The following is a 17,419-nucleotide window of genomic DNA, read 5'->3' on the forward strand; positions in this document are numbered from 1 at the left end:
TTCCATGTTATTCTTTGTTTAGTTAAAGGAAATTATGCATAATAACATCAACCTTTTCGAGAAATGATTCGTAGTCACGAGACTGCCTTAAATCAATAGAGTAACGTGCTGAAAGCATGTCGGCAAGCTTTTCATCAATTGTTTTGCCTCCAATTGACTCGTCAAAAAATGATTCTATTTCTTCAACTGTATCTTGTGCAAATTTTGATATTGTAAATCGAGTTCCCTTAGAACCAATATCTAAAAAGCCAATGGTTGAAGTGTTCATTCCCATAAACAGCTGATGAAGTAAAAGTTGATGGAACAAATTGAATTGCGTTGATTTTGGCTATTGTAATACTTATTTAAATAATCATTTTTCGTTAAATAAGAACACGACTCAACCATTCGTCTATAATAAAATGATATTGTCAAATCATATTATTGTGTTGCATTTATTAAGCATAAGTCCAATGTTTATCTTTAATACAGAATGCAGATTCACAAACTTTTAACCATTTCTTGAAAATGCAATTTAATTTATTCAAATGAGGAGAATGCTAAAAGAGGATAAATCAGTACATTAAACTTTTATTGCAACAAAGTTATTTTTCGACTAATTCCTTATGTTTGAATCGAGCAATTCTATGAACATTGCTCTTTCCTTATTCAAATCCACTGTCGGATCTGACACAAATTCGCAGTACTCTTCCTGCGACATCTGCGAAAGCTTTTTCTCGGAATTTTCGACAATATTATTATTTCCAAGTCCATAACCGCCTGGCAAATAACTTGATGTGAAAATCATATCTTTGAGATTTGGGTCCAAATCTTTAATTTCTTGCTCAAGAGCCTGCGTTTCAAACTTATAAATGTGCGATGCAATATATTTAATATGAATATCAATTCCGGCTCCAAATTGATTAGTTAAATTAAGTCCTTCAAGTGCCTTTTGAGGATCTAATGTATCTATATAGTCATCCTCAAGTTGAGGCAAAAGAAAATCGATTTGAAGTTGTGACGCAATTATGTACATAAATTCGGGATCATAGTGTAAACGGTCGCTGAATTGAATTCTGGCGGTTGTAAATATTTGGGCGATGCATTCGAAGTCGCCTTGCTTAGGATATACACTGAACTCCCTTATGGTTGGATCTTCTTTAAGTAGTGTTCTAATTTTACGAGAAAATGTTGCTGCTAATATGGGATTAACACTATAACGTTTAGAATTATGAATAAAAGTAAACAAGTCAGAACCTGGCGGTGGGTTAGGAGTGAGAAAGTGGTTGAGTGCACAAAATGTTTTTTCAGGTCGTTTTGGTTTATACATTTTTAAAGAAAACGGATATCCATTAATTGTTATAGTAGAATATCGAGAAAGAGCTTGATTTAAATCACCATTTGAATCAAAATATATTCGGAAACATAATTCACTATTAAAAAAAGTTGATCCAATTTTCTTGAATTTTGTGTTAGCAAAACAAATTGCTATGTCATCCTTAGTAATCATTGGAGTATTTCCAACCAAGATCGCAGAAGTTGGTAAATCTTCTTTATTTTGGTTTGAATTTGACATTAATTAAAAAAAAAATAATTCGAACAAAGCCATTCAAATATTTTCTATTATTTACATAACGGTTTATTCTATTTCATTTATCGAAACATTTCGAATTTATTTCTTCTTCTATTAGTCTTAAATAATTAGGCAAAAGGAAAACTCCGTCAGACGAAAACTCTTCTGCTATTTTTTCTTCTCCGTCCACTTGTATTGTCATTTTATCCAAAATATCAAGGAATTGTATATTTTTATCATCTTCGTTCAAACATTGTTGAATTTTCCTATTGAACGAAGTTACAATTTCCAATCTTCCGATTGGCATATAATACATTGGGTGTATCCAAATCATAAAGTTCTTTTTCTTTCTTAAGTCATTTATGACGTTTATCAATGATTCTATTTGTATTTGTAGCACTTCATCAAGTGTTCTAATTTCAGTTTGATCATTAAATGTAATTAACCATTCACTACAATCGATTTCGCAACCCGCGAAAACTATCAAAGAATCATTCGGTATCTCATCGATAGCTTTTGAATAAGAAAATTGGATCCACGATGTATTTTTTGATACGAGATCAGTCGGATGTAAATGTTCAATTAAAACAGGCTCGAAAATATATTTTTCGTCTTTATATGTAATCGTTCGATATGCCATTGTTAAACTATGTTCATCACCAATTACATATATCTTTTTCGATGTTTTATTAATTGGTGTTTCAATTGATTGTATTAATGAATAAATATATTCATGCAATATAATCTCATCATTTAAAACAGTTTTGGAAAAGTCATATTTCCCAATAATTTTTTGTAATTTTGTTGAAATACTTCGACATCGTTCAATTTGGCCATTCGAAAATAAATAAGTTTCGATTAAAATTAATGACCAAATCGAATCAAGTTGAACAAGTTTAAAAGGGCATTCTAAAGTACCTTTTTGTTCAACATAATTCGAATCATTATTGCCATTATCATTATCTTGTGTAATTGTAGATAATTCATCATTTTGTTGTCGTAAATAATCCATTAATAAATTAATCATTTCATTACATTGTTCAATTCCTAAACGTAATGAAATAAAATTACGAAACGTGCCAACAAAAATAGCAGGATCAAATGGAAGAATTTTAAGTGCCCTTCGGAAGAAATAATCAGCAACTTTACATGAGCCATGTGTATAAAGAATGTTCCCAACATAAAATAGAATGTGCGGATTCTTCATCCCATCGCCAAGTTCTTCAGCAAGTACAATTGCTTGGCGATCATTAATGATATGATTACCAATGAAACGACAACTTTGTTTATGATCAGGATCAATAGAAAAATTCTTGATTATGATATGTAATGCATCTCGAAGAAGTCCTTTTTCGGCATATATCTGAGCAAGAAGAACAGACGCTTTTAAGTTAGAATGATTGGATTTATAAATAGGATAAATAAGTGTATAGGACTCATCAAGTTTCCCAAGCATAAAAAGTGATTTGGCAATTGAATGGTTTATGCTCTCAAAATCAAGAGGACGGTTTCGAGGAATGAGAAGAAGGCGCTTGAAGTACTCAATGGCTTCATTATGAGCACCTACTCTTTGTTTAGCTTTACCAAGGAGACTTAGACATGTGTAATCATTGGGAAAATGACGATATGCATTTAGAGCAACTTCGACTGCTGATTTGAATCTATGGAATTTAAAATGTAAACGAACTTGAAGTTGATAAGGAATTGGAGACCTAGGATCTAACTTAAGAGCTTTTTGAATGTTTAAACTTGCAGTTTTAGAATCTTTATTATTGATTGCAATTATAGTTTGTGAAATAGCATCATCAAACATCTGTTTTTTGTTGTTAGGATCAACTTCAGGTTCTTCAAATTCGGGTGTAGTTGGAAATGATTGTGATAGAATTAAATCAAAACGAAGAGAACTATAATTGAATATAGATGTTGATAAATCTGTAATTTCTGTAATTTTGCTTCTAAGAGGAAAGGTAAAATCTTCCATATAAAGTTTGAAAATTGATGGATCAAAAGATTCATCATGTGTTTGATGAATTATTTCTGTAAATCGATCAATAATATTTTGAAAAGTAACGTTCCGTTCTGTTGGTGTAATCTTAATGAAAACATTATTTGAACATTTGCTTTCCAAGAACAAAAAAAACTCCATTTTTAGTAGCTAATTGGAGACCGTTAATATCGACATGTGATGCAAAAAAATGAGCTCTGCCTCTGCTGCTGTCCAAGCCATATTAGATTCTCTTGGTATCAGCATTTCAAAGGCAACTCTTATAACTTCTATTACTGATGATGCTGAACGTTACATTCAAAATTTTCTTTCTTCAGTTTTACTAATTTCTTCAAATTCAAGATCTCAATGCATAACCTCACAACATATCAATCGAACACTAAAGGCAACACGTCAGCCATGTTTATTTGGATATTCAGAATCAAACATTCCAATTGTTAGTGTTTTTTTTGATCAGTCTGAATTAATTGTACCAAAAGAAAATACTGTATTAACAAAAAAATTAACTGAGATGGAGAGAGAGCCATTACCAACACAAAATTCATATCAATTTGATTATTTACTTACAGAAGGAGTACCAACCCACAAAAAACTTCTTTCTAACCGCCGAATCCTAGTCAAAATTCCGAAACTTATTGAACGCTCTGCGTCGGTTACTCCTTTACAACCAAGCTCAGCGCCTTCAAACATAGATCTCACAAGAAAGCACTCGGTTTCTATCACTGATAGGGTTTACGACCATAACCAAAGTGCTGGCGATGTTATTACTGGTGAATTACAACTTTTTTATGTGAGAATTATTAACTTAATGCACGAAGATCTACTTAACTCAAAAGAATCAGCATTGAACTGCTTAGTAAATGAAAGTGGATTCCAACAATTACTTCCATATTTCCTTCAATTTATATATGGACAAATGATTCTCAATTATCAAGATGTTCAATTAATGACAATTCTAATTCAGATGACAAGAGCATTGGCAGCCAACAAGTATCTGACTTCGGATCATTATGTTCATTGTTTTCTTAAAATTGCTTTTTCTGGATTACTCGGATTTGGCTTCACTACAAAAGAATATAAAGAAGACTTTTTACTACGCGAAAATGCTGCTGAACTTATATCAATTTTAAGTGACAAATATGAAAGATCATATCCGTCGATAAAATTGTCAATATTCAACTCACTGATCAAAGCGTTATTTGATCCGGCGACAACACTAAACGCTCACTATGGTGCTCTTTGCGGGATAGAAGCACTTGGGGTTAAGGCAATTGAACATATTAAACCTCATTTGAAGTCTTATGAAAAGTTTATTGTTTTTGCAAATAAAAACAAAACCATTAAAGCAACAGAAATGATTGTGAACAAAATTAAGTCAATGTTGAATGACAGGTAATGTTTGTTTTTGTTTCTTGAATAAATTGTTATTTTAAAATGTTTTGGATTTTTTATACTGAAATTTTTTACTTATTATTATTGATTGTTAAAATAGAAAAAAAAAAAATTAATAATATCTTTATTATATATAATATTTGTGAAAAATTCATATTAATGTACATAATTTATGAAGTTTTGAATTTTAAAAATAAAAAAACCTTTAATATCAAATAGTAAAATGAAATACAAACAATAATTTTTCGGTATTTATAAATTTGTTCTAAACTTTGAAAAGGCTTCAGACTTCCTCCCTAACTCAGTTGGTTAGAGTGTCAGACTGTTAATCTGGAAGTCGTGTGTTCGAGCCACACGGGAGGAGATTTTTTTATGTTTTTTGCACCTGATGGTTTTTTGCACTAGGAAACCAGATATTCAGAATCTACTGTCTATGAGGAACAAGATGATGCCATTTCCGATCGAAATGAAAAAATTGATAATTATTATATCGAAAATTTGGACACGAAAAACGACCCAAATCGCCACGACGGCTCATCCCCGCCTCTAGAAGACTTAGAAGAATGTCCCAATATCGAAATCGGCCACAACGAAGAAGAATTATATGATCAATGTTAATCCAGATCTCCCTTTCCAAAACGAGATACTCTTAATTCGGGGAGCTCATTACAATCCTAACTCAGAACCACAAAATGAATTCACACCAACACCACCATCAGAATGGATCATAATCACAGCAGACTCAACCATCTCAAATTTCCTACCGTCAAGATGTAATCACAACCGAGGAATTATTCTATCATGAGGACTAGCAAGAATTAATCAAGTAAACCTCGAAATTAACTCGAATTTACCTCCCATCTTCCCAACGATAGAAGAAATTCAGAAAGGTGTGCTTGATTTACGTTATTTTGTAGGACCAAACATACCTCAGTCAAAACCAAAACCGATCCAATTATTTTTTAACGACCAACGTATTCAATCCATTGTCAATATTGCAAAAGCCACTATCCAAAATTATGTCATTACTTATAAGATCAACATGAATAATACTCGAAATACCTGGAACTTATTCCAATTTGTTACGAACGATAACTCGATCAAGAATAGTCAAATCAATAACATCCAAAAAACTCAAATTAACACTAATAATTCACTACAACAAACACTATACATGGAACAAAATAACTTGAACTTAACGAATGAGAGAACAAATCAACAATCCAATGAGATACAACATAACATAGTAAATCATAAAGTCAATGTGAAAGAACAGACAATTAACACTGAAGCAAAGGTAGTCAATCATACTGTCGATATTAAAGAACATTTAATTAATACTGAAGCAAATGTTGTTAATCACAATGTTAATATTAATGAACATATCATTCAAACTGATGCAAATGTTGTACATCACGACGTTAAAGTTAACCAACATCTAATTAAATCTGAAGCCAATGTCGTTAATCATAATGTTGAAGTTAATCATCATTTAGTCAAATCCAAAGCTGAAGTTACTAATCATGATGTTGAACTTGAAAATCATACAATTAAATCCACAGCTAAAGTTGTTAATCATGATGTTGAAGTAAATCATCATTTAGTCAAATCCAATGCTGAAATTGTTAATCATGATGTTGAAGTTAATCACCATTTAATGAAATCCACAGCTGAAGTTACTAATCATGATGTTGAAGTCGAAAACCACACTATTAAATCCAAAGCTGAAGTTGTTAGTCATAATGTTGTAGTAAATAAAGAAAGAATCGATACCGAAGCAAACGTTCAAGAACTTAGAATCAGGATACACAAAGATGTTCAAACATATGATGTTAAAATTCCTGAAGTTAAAATAAACTATAAAAGCGTCCCTAAACAATTAACTATTTCTGAAGCTCTTGCTAGAAAATTTAATACTAAAACAACATCAAGTTCGGAAACAAATGATACATATACTTCAGATGATGAATCAGATTCATCTGATTCGTCGGATGAATCAAATACAAACAATAACGATAATTCGGACTCAGATCCTTTTGACGATGAAGAAACAAATGAGATAAATTATGATGAACTAATTGAAGATGTTAAAAAGATCGAAACGAAACAAGATGTAATAGATCTTATAAATAAATGGAAAAACACAGCTAATGCACCAGGTTGGAAACACGAAGGAACTCACATTTCACAACATCCATTGTTACATATTATGTTACGAGAAAATAAGTGGTGTTACCCAGGTCTTTATCCTTGTCAATGTAAATGCAATAAAGTTCTCCCTTCAGGGAGTGCACTTAGAGCTCATATGGATAAAGAACATGTATGTATAACAGATAAGAATCATATATATGGTTGTATTAAAAAATTGTTACAGATCAAAGACATATATTGGGAAATTCATGAAAATGAAAATAATACGAAATATTATACAAATAATATTATTGTTTGTCCTTGCCCGGGATGTAAATATTTCACCGACGCCTATAAATCTCTTCTGTCTCACACACGGCATCCCATAAGGAATTCGATAATAATAAAGAAGAATTAGGATGGTATTGGACAATGATAATAACATATGCGAAAACTAGAAACATCTTACCTAATGCTTTAAACATATTACAAGATAAAAAAGGATTCATTTGTAAAATATGTAATATACATTGGGGTTCAAATAATATTGGTATAGTTAATCATATTAAAAAGCAACATCCAAATTTTGATTATGAAGGTGGAGACATTAGATATAGAAGAATTAATTGTAAATCAATCATAAAATTTGGATATCAATAAAGATGTACAAGAAAGAATTGATGAAGACATAAATAAAATGAATGAACAAGTTGATAGATATAGGATAGCAACAGAAAGAGAAAGATCAAATGTTAAAGAAGAACCATTAATTATAAATGTTAGACAACGATTAAATGCTAATAGAAGAAGAATCAGGGAAAACAACTTAAGAGTTAATAGATTAAGAGATCAACAACTTAACCAACAAAATACTAATGAGACAATTAACACAAACATAAATAGTCCACAAACTTCTGAACATGAGGATAATTATAATAGTTCAGAATATAGTTATTCTGAAGAAGAATCATCAAGTGACAATAAAGAAGAAACTAATAATACGAATTTAAATATAAATTACCTTAAAAATCTTACAAGAGAACAATTATTAGAAGTAGCAAATAAATGGACTGAAGAATGTAATGAACAAGAACTTCAAATGATCTCATTACCAAAAATTCGGGGAAAGAATAAAACAAAGATCATCAGAGAAATCCCCAAACTATTCAAATATATAATAAAACATTTAATTAAAATATGTGAACCATTAAATGATAGACCAGAAGACGAAAACTTTTATATTTGGGAAGGTTGTTTATCTAAAATCAATCTATTAAATAGAGAAGAAATTTGTAATACTTTAAAAATTACTGGAAATAAAATGTTACATAAAACACAAGGGATAGTTAGAAGTAACAGAAATAGAGAAATTAATATGGAAATGGAAACAGAAATCAAAAATATTTATAAATTTAGCACTATCATTAGAAGAATTCATCACTTCTATCATAAACAGCAAACACAAATGATATTTAATATGATTAATAGGTTAAAAGATAAACTCATCAAACTTCTACCAAACATCAAAGATGAATTTAGAAATTGCATTGAAATAAATTTACCCAATGACATTGATAATCTAATGAATATGACAACAGATTATTTAGAAGGTAAACTACAATATATAGAAGCAAGAATTAATACGTTACAAACGAATCTAGGAGCTAGAAGAAAAGAGAATTACAAAGATTTAATACAAAACATGTATAGAGAAGATCCTAGAAGATGTCTTAGATGGTATGTTATTCCCAATACTACACCAGAATGTAAACTAGAACCAGATAAATTTGTTGAAACATATGGAAGAACATGGAGCCAAGAAAAACTAATAGAAAACAATGAAGAACTTATGTTAGATAAAATTATTGAGGCGGAAGATAATAATAGTTTAATAACGGATTTATATGATGATGAATTAATTGAAGGGGCTATTATGTCGAGATCGAATATCTCGGCATATGGCCCTGACGAGATTTCAAATCTAATTTGGAAACTTGGAAAGAAATATACAAGAGAAATGATCAAAAACACAATGTGGGTTACTATGAAATCGAAAAAATGTCCACAACTTTTAAAAAGAGGAAAAACAGTCATGATATATAAAAAAGGTGATATTAATGATCCCCATTTTTGGAGACCAATTACTATCACTTCAACGTTCTACAGAATTTGGATGGTCGTTATATCAAGAGCGTTCCAAAACCTAAATAACAGACATAGATTCATATATAAGTCTCAAAAAGGTTTTATGCAATATCTAAATGCTACATCGGAACATTCGGTTATGTTAAATGAGTTGATTCAACATGTTTCAAGAAATGAAGGATCAATTTATATAACAACTATCGATTTTGCAGATGCATTTGGATCAATATCACACGCTCAAATATTCAAATCAATGAAAGAAAAAGGCTTCATCAATCACATCGTTAATTTAGTCAAAGCATCTTATAAAGACACGACGACAAAGATTCAAATCCCATCGAAAGGTTCTTCAGATACGATTCATTTCAATTGTGGAGTTAAACATAGATGTCCCCTTTCACCAATCATTTTTAACATTTGTATAGACGCTTTATTAAATAAATTAGAACAACAAACTATTGATGGATTCCATATTAAAGATAAAATCATCTGTGCACAAGCATATGCAGATGATTTAGTTCTAATCTCAGATACTAAAAGGGGAATAAACAATTTAATCAACACAGTGGAAAGATTCTGCAAATATGCGAAAATGGAAATACAACCACAAAAATGTAGAACCTTCTCTTATATTAATCATAACAATAATCGTTCTTCAGCTGCTACAGAGTTTAAAATTGGTGATAAACTTATCCATATAATTAATATTAGAGGAGGTACTCCATATCTTGGAATAATGACTGCTTTAATGAAAAATACGAGAACAAAATCAGCAGCTTCGGAAATTAACAAAGCAATATCAGATGTAGGTAGCATTGGCTTAATCTATCTTGTTTTGTTAAATTATGGTATTCTGCAGATAACGAACTAAGAGAAATTTTTCGTTATTAATGTTGAAACGAAAAATGTTTTAGATATAAAGTTAATATGGAGAATCCTCAAGAAGCTAATGATTTATTTTTTGGTATAAATAATCCTAATTACAGAAGAAATTTATACGGAACGTCAAACATTTTTAGCCGTGTAATTTCTATATTATGTAAAAGGAATATTTATTTGAAACTGAACAATACCGAAGAAGAACCAATTAGTATAGCATTAAATGATATTATAACAAATACTGATGAAAATAATTTCCTGGAAATAATGAATAATTATTTTAATGAGTAACACTACAATAAATTAATATCTTCTGGATTAAGAGGTCATACATTCAAGACACTAAAAGATAGCAAAATATCCAATCACTTTATTCCTTAATATTCTTGCTTATTAAATGATGAGATCATCAAATTTGCGGTAGAAGCAAGAACCAATAGCTTCTACACAGGACAATATGCAAGATTAAATAGTAATGACCTAGAAAATATTGGAAATTGTAGATATTGTCAAAGACCAGACTCATTATAACATCGATTAAACGATTGCAAACATTTATTGAACAAATTTAAACCTAGACATGATGCAATAGTCCGTGAATTAGTAGGAATGCTAATATCAAGAAGTAACAGATTAATCCATCTTGATAGTGTACTTCTAATTAATGGTAACAGAATAACCGGTGAAAACGATACTAAAAGACCTGATATTTGGTATGAAACAGATGATTCATATTATCTTATCGAAGTTACTGTCCCCTATGGTGATGTAAGTGAAGAAAATGAATTGTCGTTAGAGGTAAGGTACAACGAGAAGAAAGAAAAATATGCGGAGCTTTTAGTAGATATCAAGAATCAATTTGGCAAAGATGCCAAACTCTTTGTCATAGTGATTTCTTCACTTGGTGCATGGTACTCGGAATCTCTTAAAGATTTAAGGATCATAGCAGAAACAAAGGAAAACTTTAAGAGATTTGCTAAAAGAATGGTAATCGCTACACTATAGTACTCTAGAAAGATCCTAATGAATATCTATAGTGAAGAGAACAGAAGGAACAATAGTTCTGAAGAAGACAGGTCGGCGTCATCAACTTCATCAACGTCATCATCGGAGGAATACAAGGAACATGAAGAGACAGAAGAGTACCTCGTCAACCCTAATGAACAAGCTGAAATAAAAGATATTCAAGATTTACCCGTGGAGTCAACAACGGATACAGAAGATGCAACAACGGGACAAGAGATGTTGTGTTCTACATCATCATCCTCTGGGGGTGAAGATGGTGATGAGAACAATGATAACATATTAACCCAAACCCCAACCTTTTAAATCACTTACTTTTAGTATGCTTGAGTAATAGACCCACACGGGAGGAGAATGAATTTTTTTGAAACTTCTTTTTTGCCCCCGCAAACGCGATATTCGCGTTCTCCTCCAGGAGAGGACTACATTGATGTAAATTTCGACCGGATTCGTAAAGTTGACTATCAATCTGATGCACATTAAGTTTTTCAGAACGACCAAGGAGGGTCACCAGATACAAGAGCAACCCCAATTACCATAGAATCTACCAAAGAACCACAAGTAACAATCCCACCACAAGATTATGAGATTGAATTTATCCGATAAGCACCATTTCCACACGAGATTGTTCTAGCACAAGGTATTCACTACAATTCACAACCCACAACACCTCAAGGTGAGGAATTACCTATTCCACCAGAATGGGTAATTATCTCATCAGATCCGACTATCATAAATCTTTTATCAATAGATTGTGGAGAATCTCGAGGTCTTATTTTATATGAAGGACAAGTCACGATAGGATCAGGAATTTTAGTTATACATGAAGATACTCCTAGGATTCCCCTATCGTCCGAAAAAATTAAACGAGGTCTACTTGATTTAAGATATTTTGTAGGACCAAACAAACCTTGTCAAATGCCCTTGAGATATAATTTAAATGATCCAAAAATCAGTTATATCTTTAATATCGCAGTCAATTGTCTTAAACAAAAAATCTATATTAATCAAACATTGATCAATATTAGTAACTTTTGGAGAAATACCAACATTCTTACCGATCATTTAATCATCAATAATGGAAATATGAATCATGAAAATACATAAAGTTTTAACCATGAGAGTATTCTTAATCAAAACTCAACAAATTCGACTATAGTTACCGAACCAAATGTTCAAGAACATGAAATTAATCCAATATTCAGAACTGTTACATCTAATCCTACTGTTGTTAATCATTCTGTCAACCCAATAAACGAAACAGTTACATCTAATCCTATGGTATATTCTCATAATATTGAACCTCAATATTAAACAATCACCTCTAAGCCAATAATTAAGGAACTTGAAATTGAACCGGAAAATCGAATAATTACATTTACACCTACTGTTACAGGAAATAAAATTTAGCCAAATAATCAAACAATTACATTTACACCTACTATTACAGACAATAAAATTGAACCAAATAATCAAACAATTATCTCATATCCAATTATTGAACAACATGAAGTACAACCTTATTATGAAACTATAGTTTCTAACGCTACAATTTTGAATCATAATATAAATGTTAATAAAGAAGAAATTACTTCAGAGGTTTTAATTAAAGAACATAACTTACACATTAATAAAATTCCAATTGAGACTACTGCAGATATTCAAGAAAATATTATACATGTAAATAAAATTAAAAAAGTTATTGATGTTGATGTCCCAGAATTTGAAATTTGTCATAATAAAATACCTAAAGATTCAAATATGTCAAAAATAACATCATTTAATTATTCTAATTTATCTAGTGATGAAGATAGTTTTAATGATGATTCAGATATTAATACTAATCAAAATTCAAATGATAATAAACCAAATAACTTAAATAGTAATAATCATAAATCTGATTCATATAATGAAGATAATTCCACTAAAGAATTAGAATCAAATTTATAACAAGAATTAAATGAAGAAATTGAAGGTTGTAAAACTTGTGATGATATTAATAGATTAATTGATTATTAAAAAACTAAACAAAATTTAAATATTTGGAAACATGAAAAGTTGAAATTAGCAGAACAACCAATCGTTCATATCATGATAAGAGAAAATAAATGGTGCAGACCAGGACCTTTTCCTTGTCAATGTGAATGTGAAGAAACATTTAAAACTGCTAATGTATTATTAAATCATTATAATAAAAAACATAATCATAAACCTGACACCTATCATTTATATGGTTGTTTTCGAAATTTAATTAATAGAGATTTAATTTGGTTATTAAAATATGATAATAATGATCAAAATTATTATAGAAATAATATAATTTCTTGTCCGATTTCTGAATGTAAATATTTTACCAATAATTTTAATCTTTACTATCTCATATTACACATAATCATCAAGATTTAGATAAAGAAAGAAATACTATTGGTTGGTTATGGGCTATTATAATAAAATATGTTAAGAAATATGATGAAATTCCTTCAGTAAGCAATATTTTAACTAAAAGAGAAGGTTTTATTTGTAAACAATGTAATATTTGCTGGGGTTCAGATCTCAAAGGTATTTGTAATCATGTTAAAAAACAACATGCTTTATACAGTTTAGAAGGTGCAGAATTATCTTATTCTAAAATTAAATGTTATCCTATTTCAAGGACTGAATTTGATGAAGATTTATTAAATAAAATTAATCAAGATATTAAAAATAATGAAGATAAAATTATACTTAATAAAACATTCAAAAAAAATGAAAGTTTATCCATTAGATAAAATCCAATAGATTTAACTGATAAACAAATATTAACAAGACAACAAAGATTAAGTCGTGAGAATACCATGAGAAACATTTTGAATCGTAATTTACGATTGGAAAAATTAATTAAACGAAAATGACAAGAATATGAATGAAAATAATAATGAAAATAATGAATATTTTAATATTGATCCTAACAAAATTGTTATTCCTATAGATTCTAATAAGATTGAAGATTTGAATTATAGTTATTTAAATAATTTAGAAAGAGAACAATTATTAAATATTGCTAAACAATGGACTAACTTAAATTTATTCCAAGAGAAACAAAATATTTCATTACCTAAAACTTGGGGTAAAAATAGAAGTCTGATTCAATCTGAAATCCCTAAATTATTTAAAAATAAAATTGATCCTTTAATTAAATTATGTGAACCTAAAAATGATAGACCAATAGATGAAAACTTTTATATTTGGGAAGGTTGTCTTTTCAAAATTAATCTCTTAATTAGGGATGAAATTAGAGATATACTTAAAATTCCTTTAAATAAAATGTTACATAGAACAAATACAGTAGTAAAAAGTACTGAAGAAATATAAAGAATTAGGAATTTAGAAAAAGATAATCATAACCTTAATAAATTGACAATTTGGATTAAGAAAATATATTATGAACTTTGTCATAAGAATAGAACTCAATCTATTCATAATATGATCAATCAAATTTCTTTAAAGATTTTAAATTTAATCCAATTCCTCCAGGATGATATAAAATCTTTATTAAATTTCAATAATATTGATGATATTCTCCTTAATCTAATGAATGTTTCAGAAGATAATTTTCAAGATAAAATTGAATTTATTAATGCTAAAATTCAAAAACAGCAAAATATTATAGGAAATAATAAAAATAATAAATATAAGGATTTAATCCAATCAACTTATTATGAAGATCCAAATAGATGTCTTAGATGGTATATTATCAATAAAACTTCACCAGAATGTAACCTAGAACATGAAGAATTTATTAATGAATATGGCAAAAATTGGAACCAAGAAAAAGTCTTAAATAATTCAGATGAATCTGATGTCCCTAAAATTTTAACAAATAAAGATAATAAATTCTTAATTTATGAATTATTTAATGAAGATATGATCAAAGAAGCAATTAAATCGAGATCTAATTTATCTGCACATGGACCTGATGGTATATCAAATTTTATATGGAAACTTGGTAATGATTATACTGTTAAAATGTTAAAAATTACTTCAGATATAGTTATTAAATCTCATAAATGTCCTGAGATGTTAAAATTAGGTAAAACTATTATGCTTAATAAAAAAGGTGATCCAAATGTTCCACATTCTTGGAGACCCATAACAATAGCTCCAAGTTTTTATAGAATTTGGATGGTTATTTTATCTAAAGCTTTTCATGAATTAAATAATATATATCCTTTCATTTCAAGAAATCAAAAAAATTTCATGCAACATCTTAAAGGTACAACTGAACATATTAATTTAATAAACAAATTAATTCAACATGTTTCTAGAAAAGTAAGTTCAATATATTTAACTACTATTGACTTTTCAGATGTATTTGGTTCAATCCGCCATGATCAAATTTTTTAAGTTTTAGATCAATTAGGTTCTGATAATAAAATAATTCAATTAATTAAAGCAACTTATAATAATTCATCAACTAAAATTCAAATTTCAAATAAAGGTTCTTCAGAAACAATTATTATTAATTGTGGAGTTGAACAAGGTTGTCCTATTTCACCTTTAGCCTTTAATTCATGTTTAGATCCTTTATTAACAAAATTAAATGATAAAATTTTAGATGGTTTTCATTATAATAATAAACAAACAATTAGTGCACAAGCTTATGCAGATGATTTAATCCTGATATCTGATACAGAAATTGGTATGAATGATTTAATTAAAATAATAGAAGAATTTTGTAAATATGTAAATATGAAAATTCAACCAGAAAAATGTAGAACTTATAATTATATTAATCATGATGATAAACGTTATTCTGCTATAACTAATTTCAAAATTAATAACAATCTTATTCCTATGATGAATTTAAATAATGGAAATACTTATTTAGGTATAATAACTGCATTAACTAAAAATATGGAATTTAGATCCTCCAAATATAAAATAAATCAAGCTTTCGAAGATATTTGAAATATCTGTTTATCTTCCTTGAAATGGAATCAAATGGTTGATGCTATTAAAAGATTCATTACACCAAGTATAGATTACGTATTTATTAATGGTTCAGCTTCAAGAAATAAAATCCAATTTTTAAATAAAGAAATTAGATCAGCTTTAAATTCAAACTTAAAAGTTAGTTCATGATTATAAGAATTTTATTATACTGCATGGATAGATGGAAATGCAGGTTTAAAGGATCTAAATGATAGATATGATGATTTAATTATTTCATGTTTTCTTAAATTATGGTTCTCTAAAGATATTTTACTTAGAGATATATTTCGTTCACTTTGTTGGGAAGAAAAGAAATATAGGTATAAAAATGTCGATCAAAAACAAATCAAAGAAAATGATTTATTTAAAGATATCTTTAATATAGATCTTAAAAGAAATACACCTGGAACTTCAAACCTTTTTAGCCGGGTTATTTCTGTTTTAAAAAGATCTAACATTAAGATTGACTTATTTTATAAAGATGAAGAAGAAGAACAATTTGAACAATCTAATCAAGAAGAAGGAAATTTAGATCAAATTACGATTACTTTTCCTGATATCGAAACGAAACTAGTAATTACTCCTAATGAATTACTTAAATGGATGAATGGATTTCATACTTTTAAACATTTTATAAACTTACCTTTATTACCTTTACAAGGGCATACATTTGAAAAATAAAAGAGAATTCTAAATTATCTAATTATTTTATGAATCAATATTTAAGCAAAATGGTAGACGATTTAATTAAATTTACAATAGAAGCTAGAACCAATAGTTATTTCACAGGTCAACATAGAAGATTAGCAAATGATGATAATAATAATTTATGTCCTTTCTGTGGTCAACAAGATTCTTTAAGACACAAATTAAATGATTGTAAAAAAGTTATACATACATTTAAAATAAGACATGATTCAGTTATTAGAGAAATTATAGAAATGATTAAAGCAAAACCAGGAAGAAAACCAATAATTCATTTAGATTCAAGTATTAAAGATGAAAATAATCATACTTTACAAGGTAACATTAGCAATTTAAGACCAGATATTTGGTACACTGAACAAGATTGTTTTTATTCAATTGAGATTACTATACCTTATGGAGACTTTAATGAAGAAGATGTTAATTCTTTAGAAATCGAATATGAACAAAAGATTGATAAATATAAACCATAATGTGAAGAAATTAAAAATCAATTGGGAAAAGAAGCTGAACTATTTATTATTGTTATTACATCTTTAGGTGCATGGTATCAAAAATCTTTAAATGAGTTAAAATCTCTCGCAGGTTCATAGAATAATTTTAAACGTTTTGCTAAA

At 28.8% G+C, this 17,419-nt stretch overlaps 5 protein-coding genes across 5 annotated transcripts; 3 read left to right on the forward strand and 2 right to left on the reverse strand.

Moving 5' to 3' along the window:
- Positions 1 to 22: 22 nt before the first annotated feature.
- Positions 23 to 274, reverse strand: GO595_000674 (dnaK protein; the record flags this gene model as incomplete). Its single annotated transcript, XM_067920128.1, has 1 exon — positions 23 to 274. The coding sequence occupies one exon, from the start codon at positions 272 to 274 to the stop codon at positions 23 to 25; it is 252 nt and encodes an 83-aa protein (XP_067779143.1).
- Positions 275 to 595: 321 nt separating this feature from the next.
- Positions 596 to 3,533, reverse strand: GO595_000675 (tetratricopeptide repeat protein 28-like; the record flags this gene model as incomplete). The annotated part of the gene is made up of 2 exons (XM_067920139.1): positions 596 to 1,193; positions 2,425 to 3,533. 2 exons carry the CDS (start codon positions 3,531 to 3,533, stop codon positions 596 to 598), a joined length of 1,707 nt encoding a protein of 568 aa, XP_067779144.1.
- Positions 3,534 to 3,747: 214 nt separating this feature from the next.
- Positions 3,748 to 4,953, forward strand: GO595_000676 (transcription initiation factor TFIID, subunit TAF6; the record flags this gene model as incomplete). The annotated part of the gene is made up of 1 exon (XM_067920149.1): positions 3,748 to 4,953. One exon carries the CDS (start codon positions 3,748 to 3,750, stop codon positions 4,951 to 4,953), a length of 1,206 nt encoding a protein of 401 aa, XP_067779145.1.
- Positions 4,954 to 6,123: 1,170 nt separating this feature from the next.
- GO595_000677 (DUF4474 domain-containing protein) lies at positions 6,124 to 7,497 on the forward strand (the record flags this gene model as incomplete). The annotated part of the gene is made up of 1 exon (XM_067920160.1): positions 6,124 to 7,497. The coding sequence occupies one exon, from the start codon at positions 6,124 to 6,126 to the stop codon at positions 7,495 to 7,497; it is 1,374 nt and encodes a 457-aa protein (XP_067779146.1).
- Positions 7,498 to 10,712: 3,215 nt separating this feature from the next.
- Positions 10,713 to 11,108, forward strand: GO595_000678 (uncharacterized protein; the record flags this gene model as incomplete). The annotated part of the gene is made up of 1 exon (XM_067920171.1): positions 10,713 to 11,108. The coding sequence occupies one exon, from the start codon at positions 10,713 to 10,715 to the stop codon at positions 11,106 to 11,108; it is 396 nt and encodes a 131-aa protein (XP_067779147.1).
- Between the last annotated feature and the right edge of the window lie 6,311 nt (positions 11,109 to 17,419).

The sequence above is a fragment of the Histomonas meleagridis genome (genome assembly GCF_020186115.1).
Source record: "Histomonas meleagridis strain 2922-C6/04-10x chromosome Unknown contig_11, whole genome shotgun sequence".
Classification (NCBI taxonomy): Eukaryota; Parabasalia; order Tritrichomonadida; family Dientamoebidae; genus Histomonas; species Histomonas meleagridis.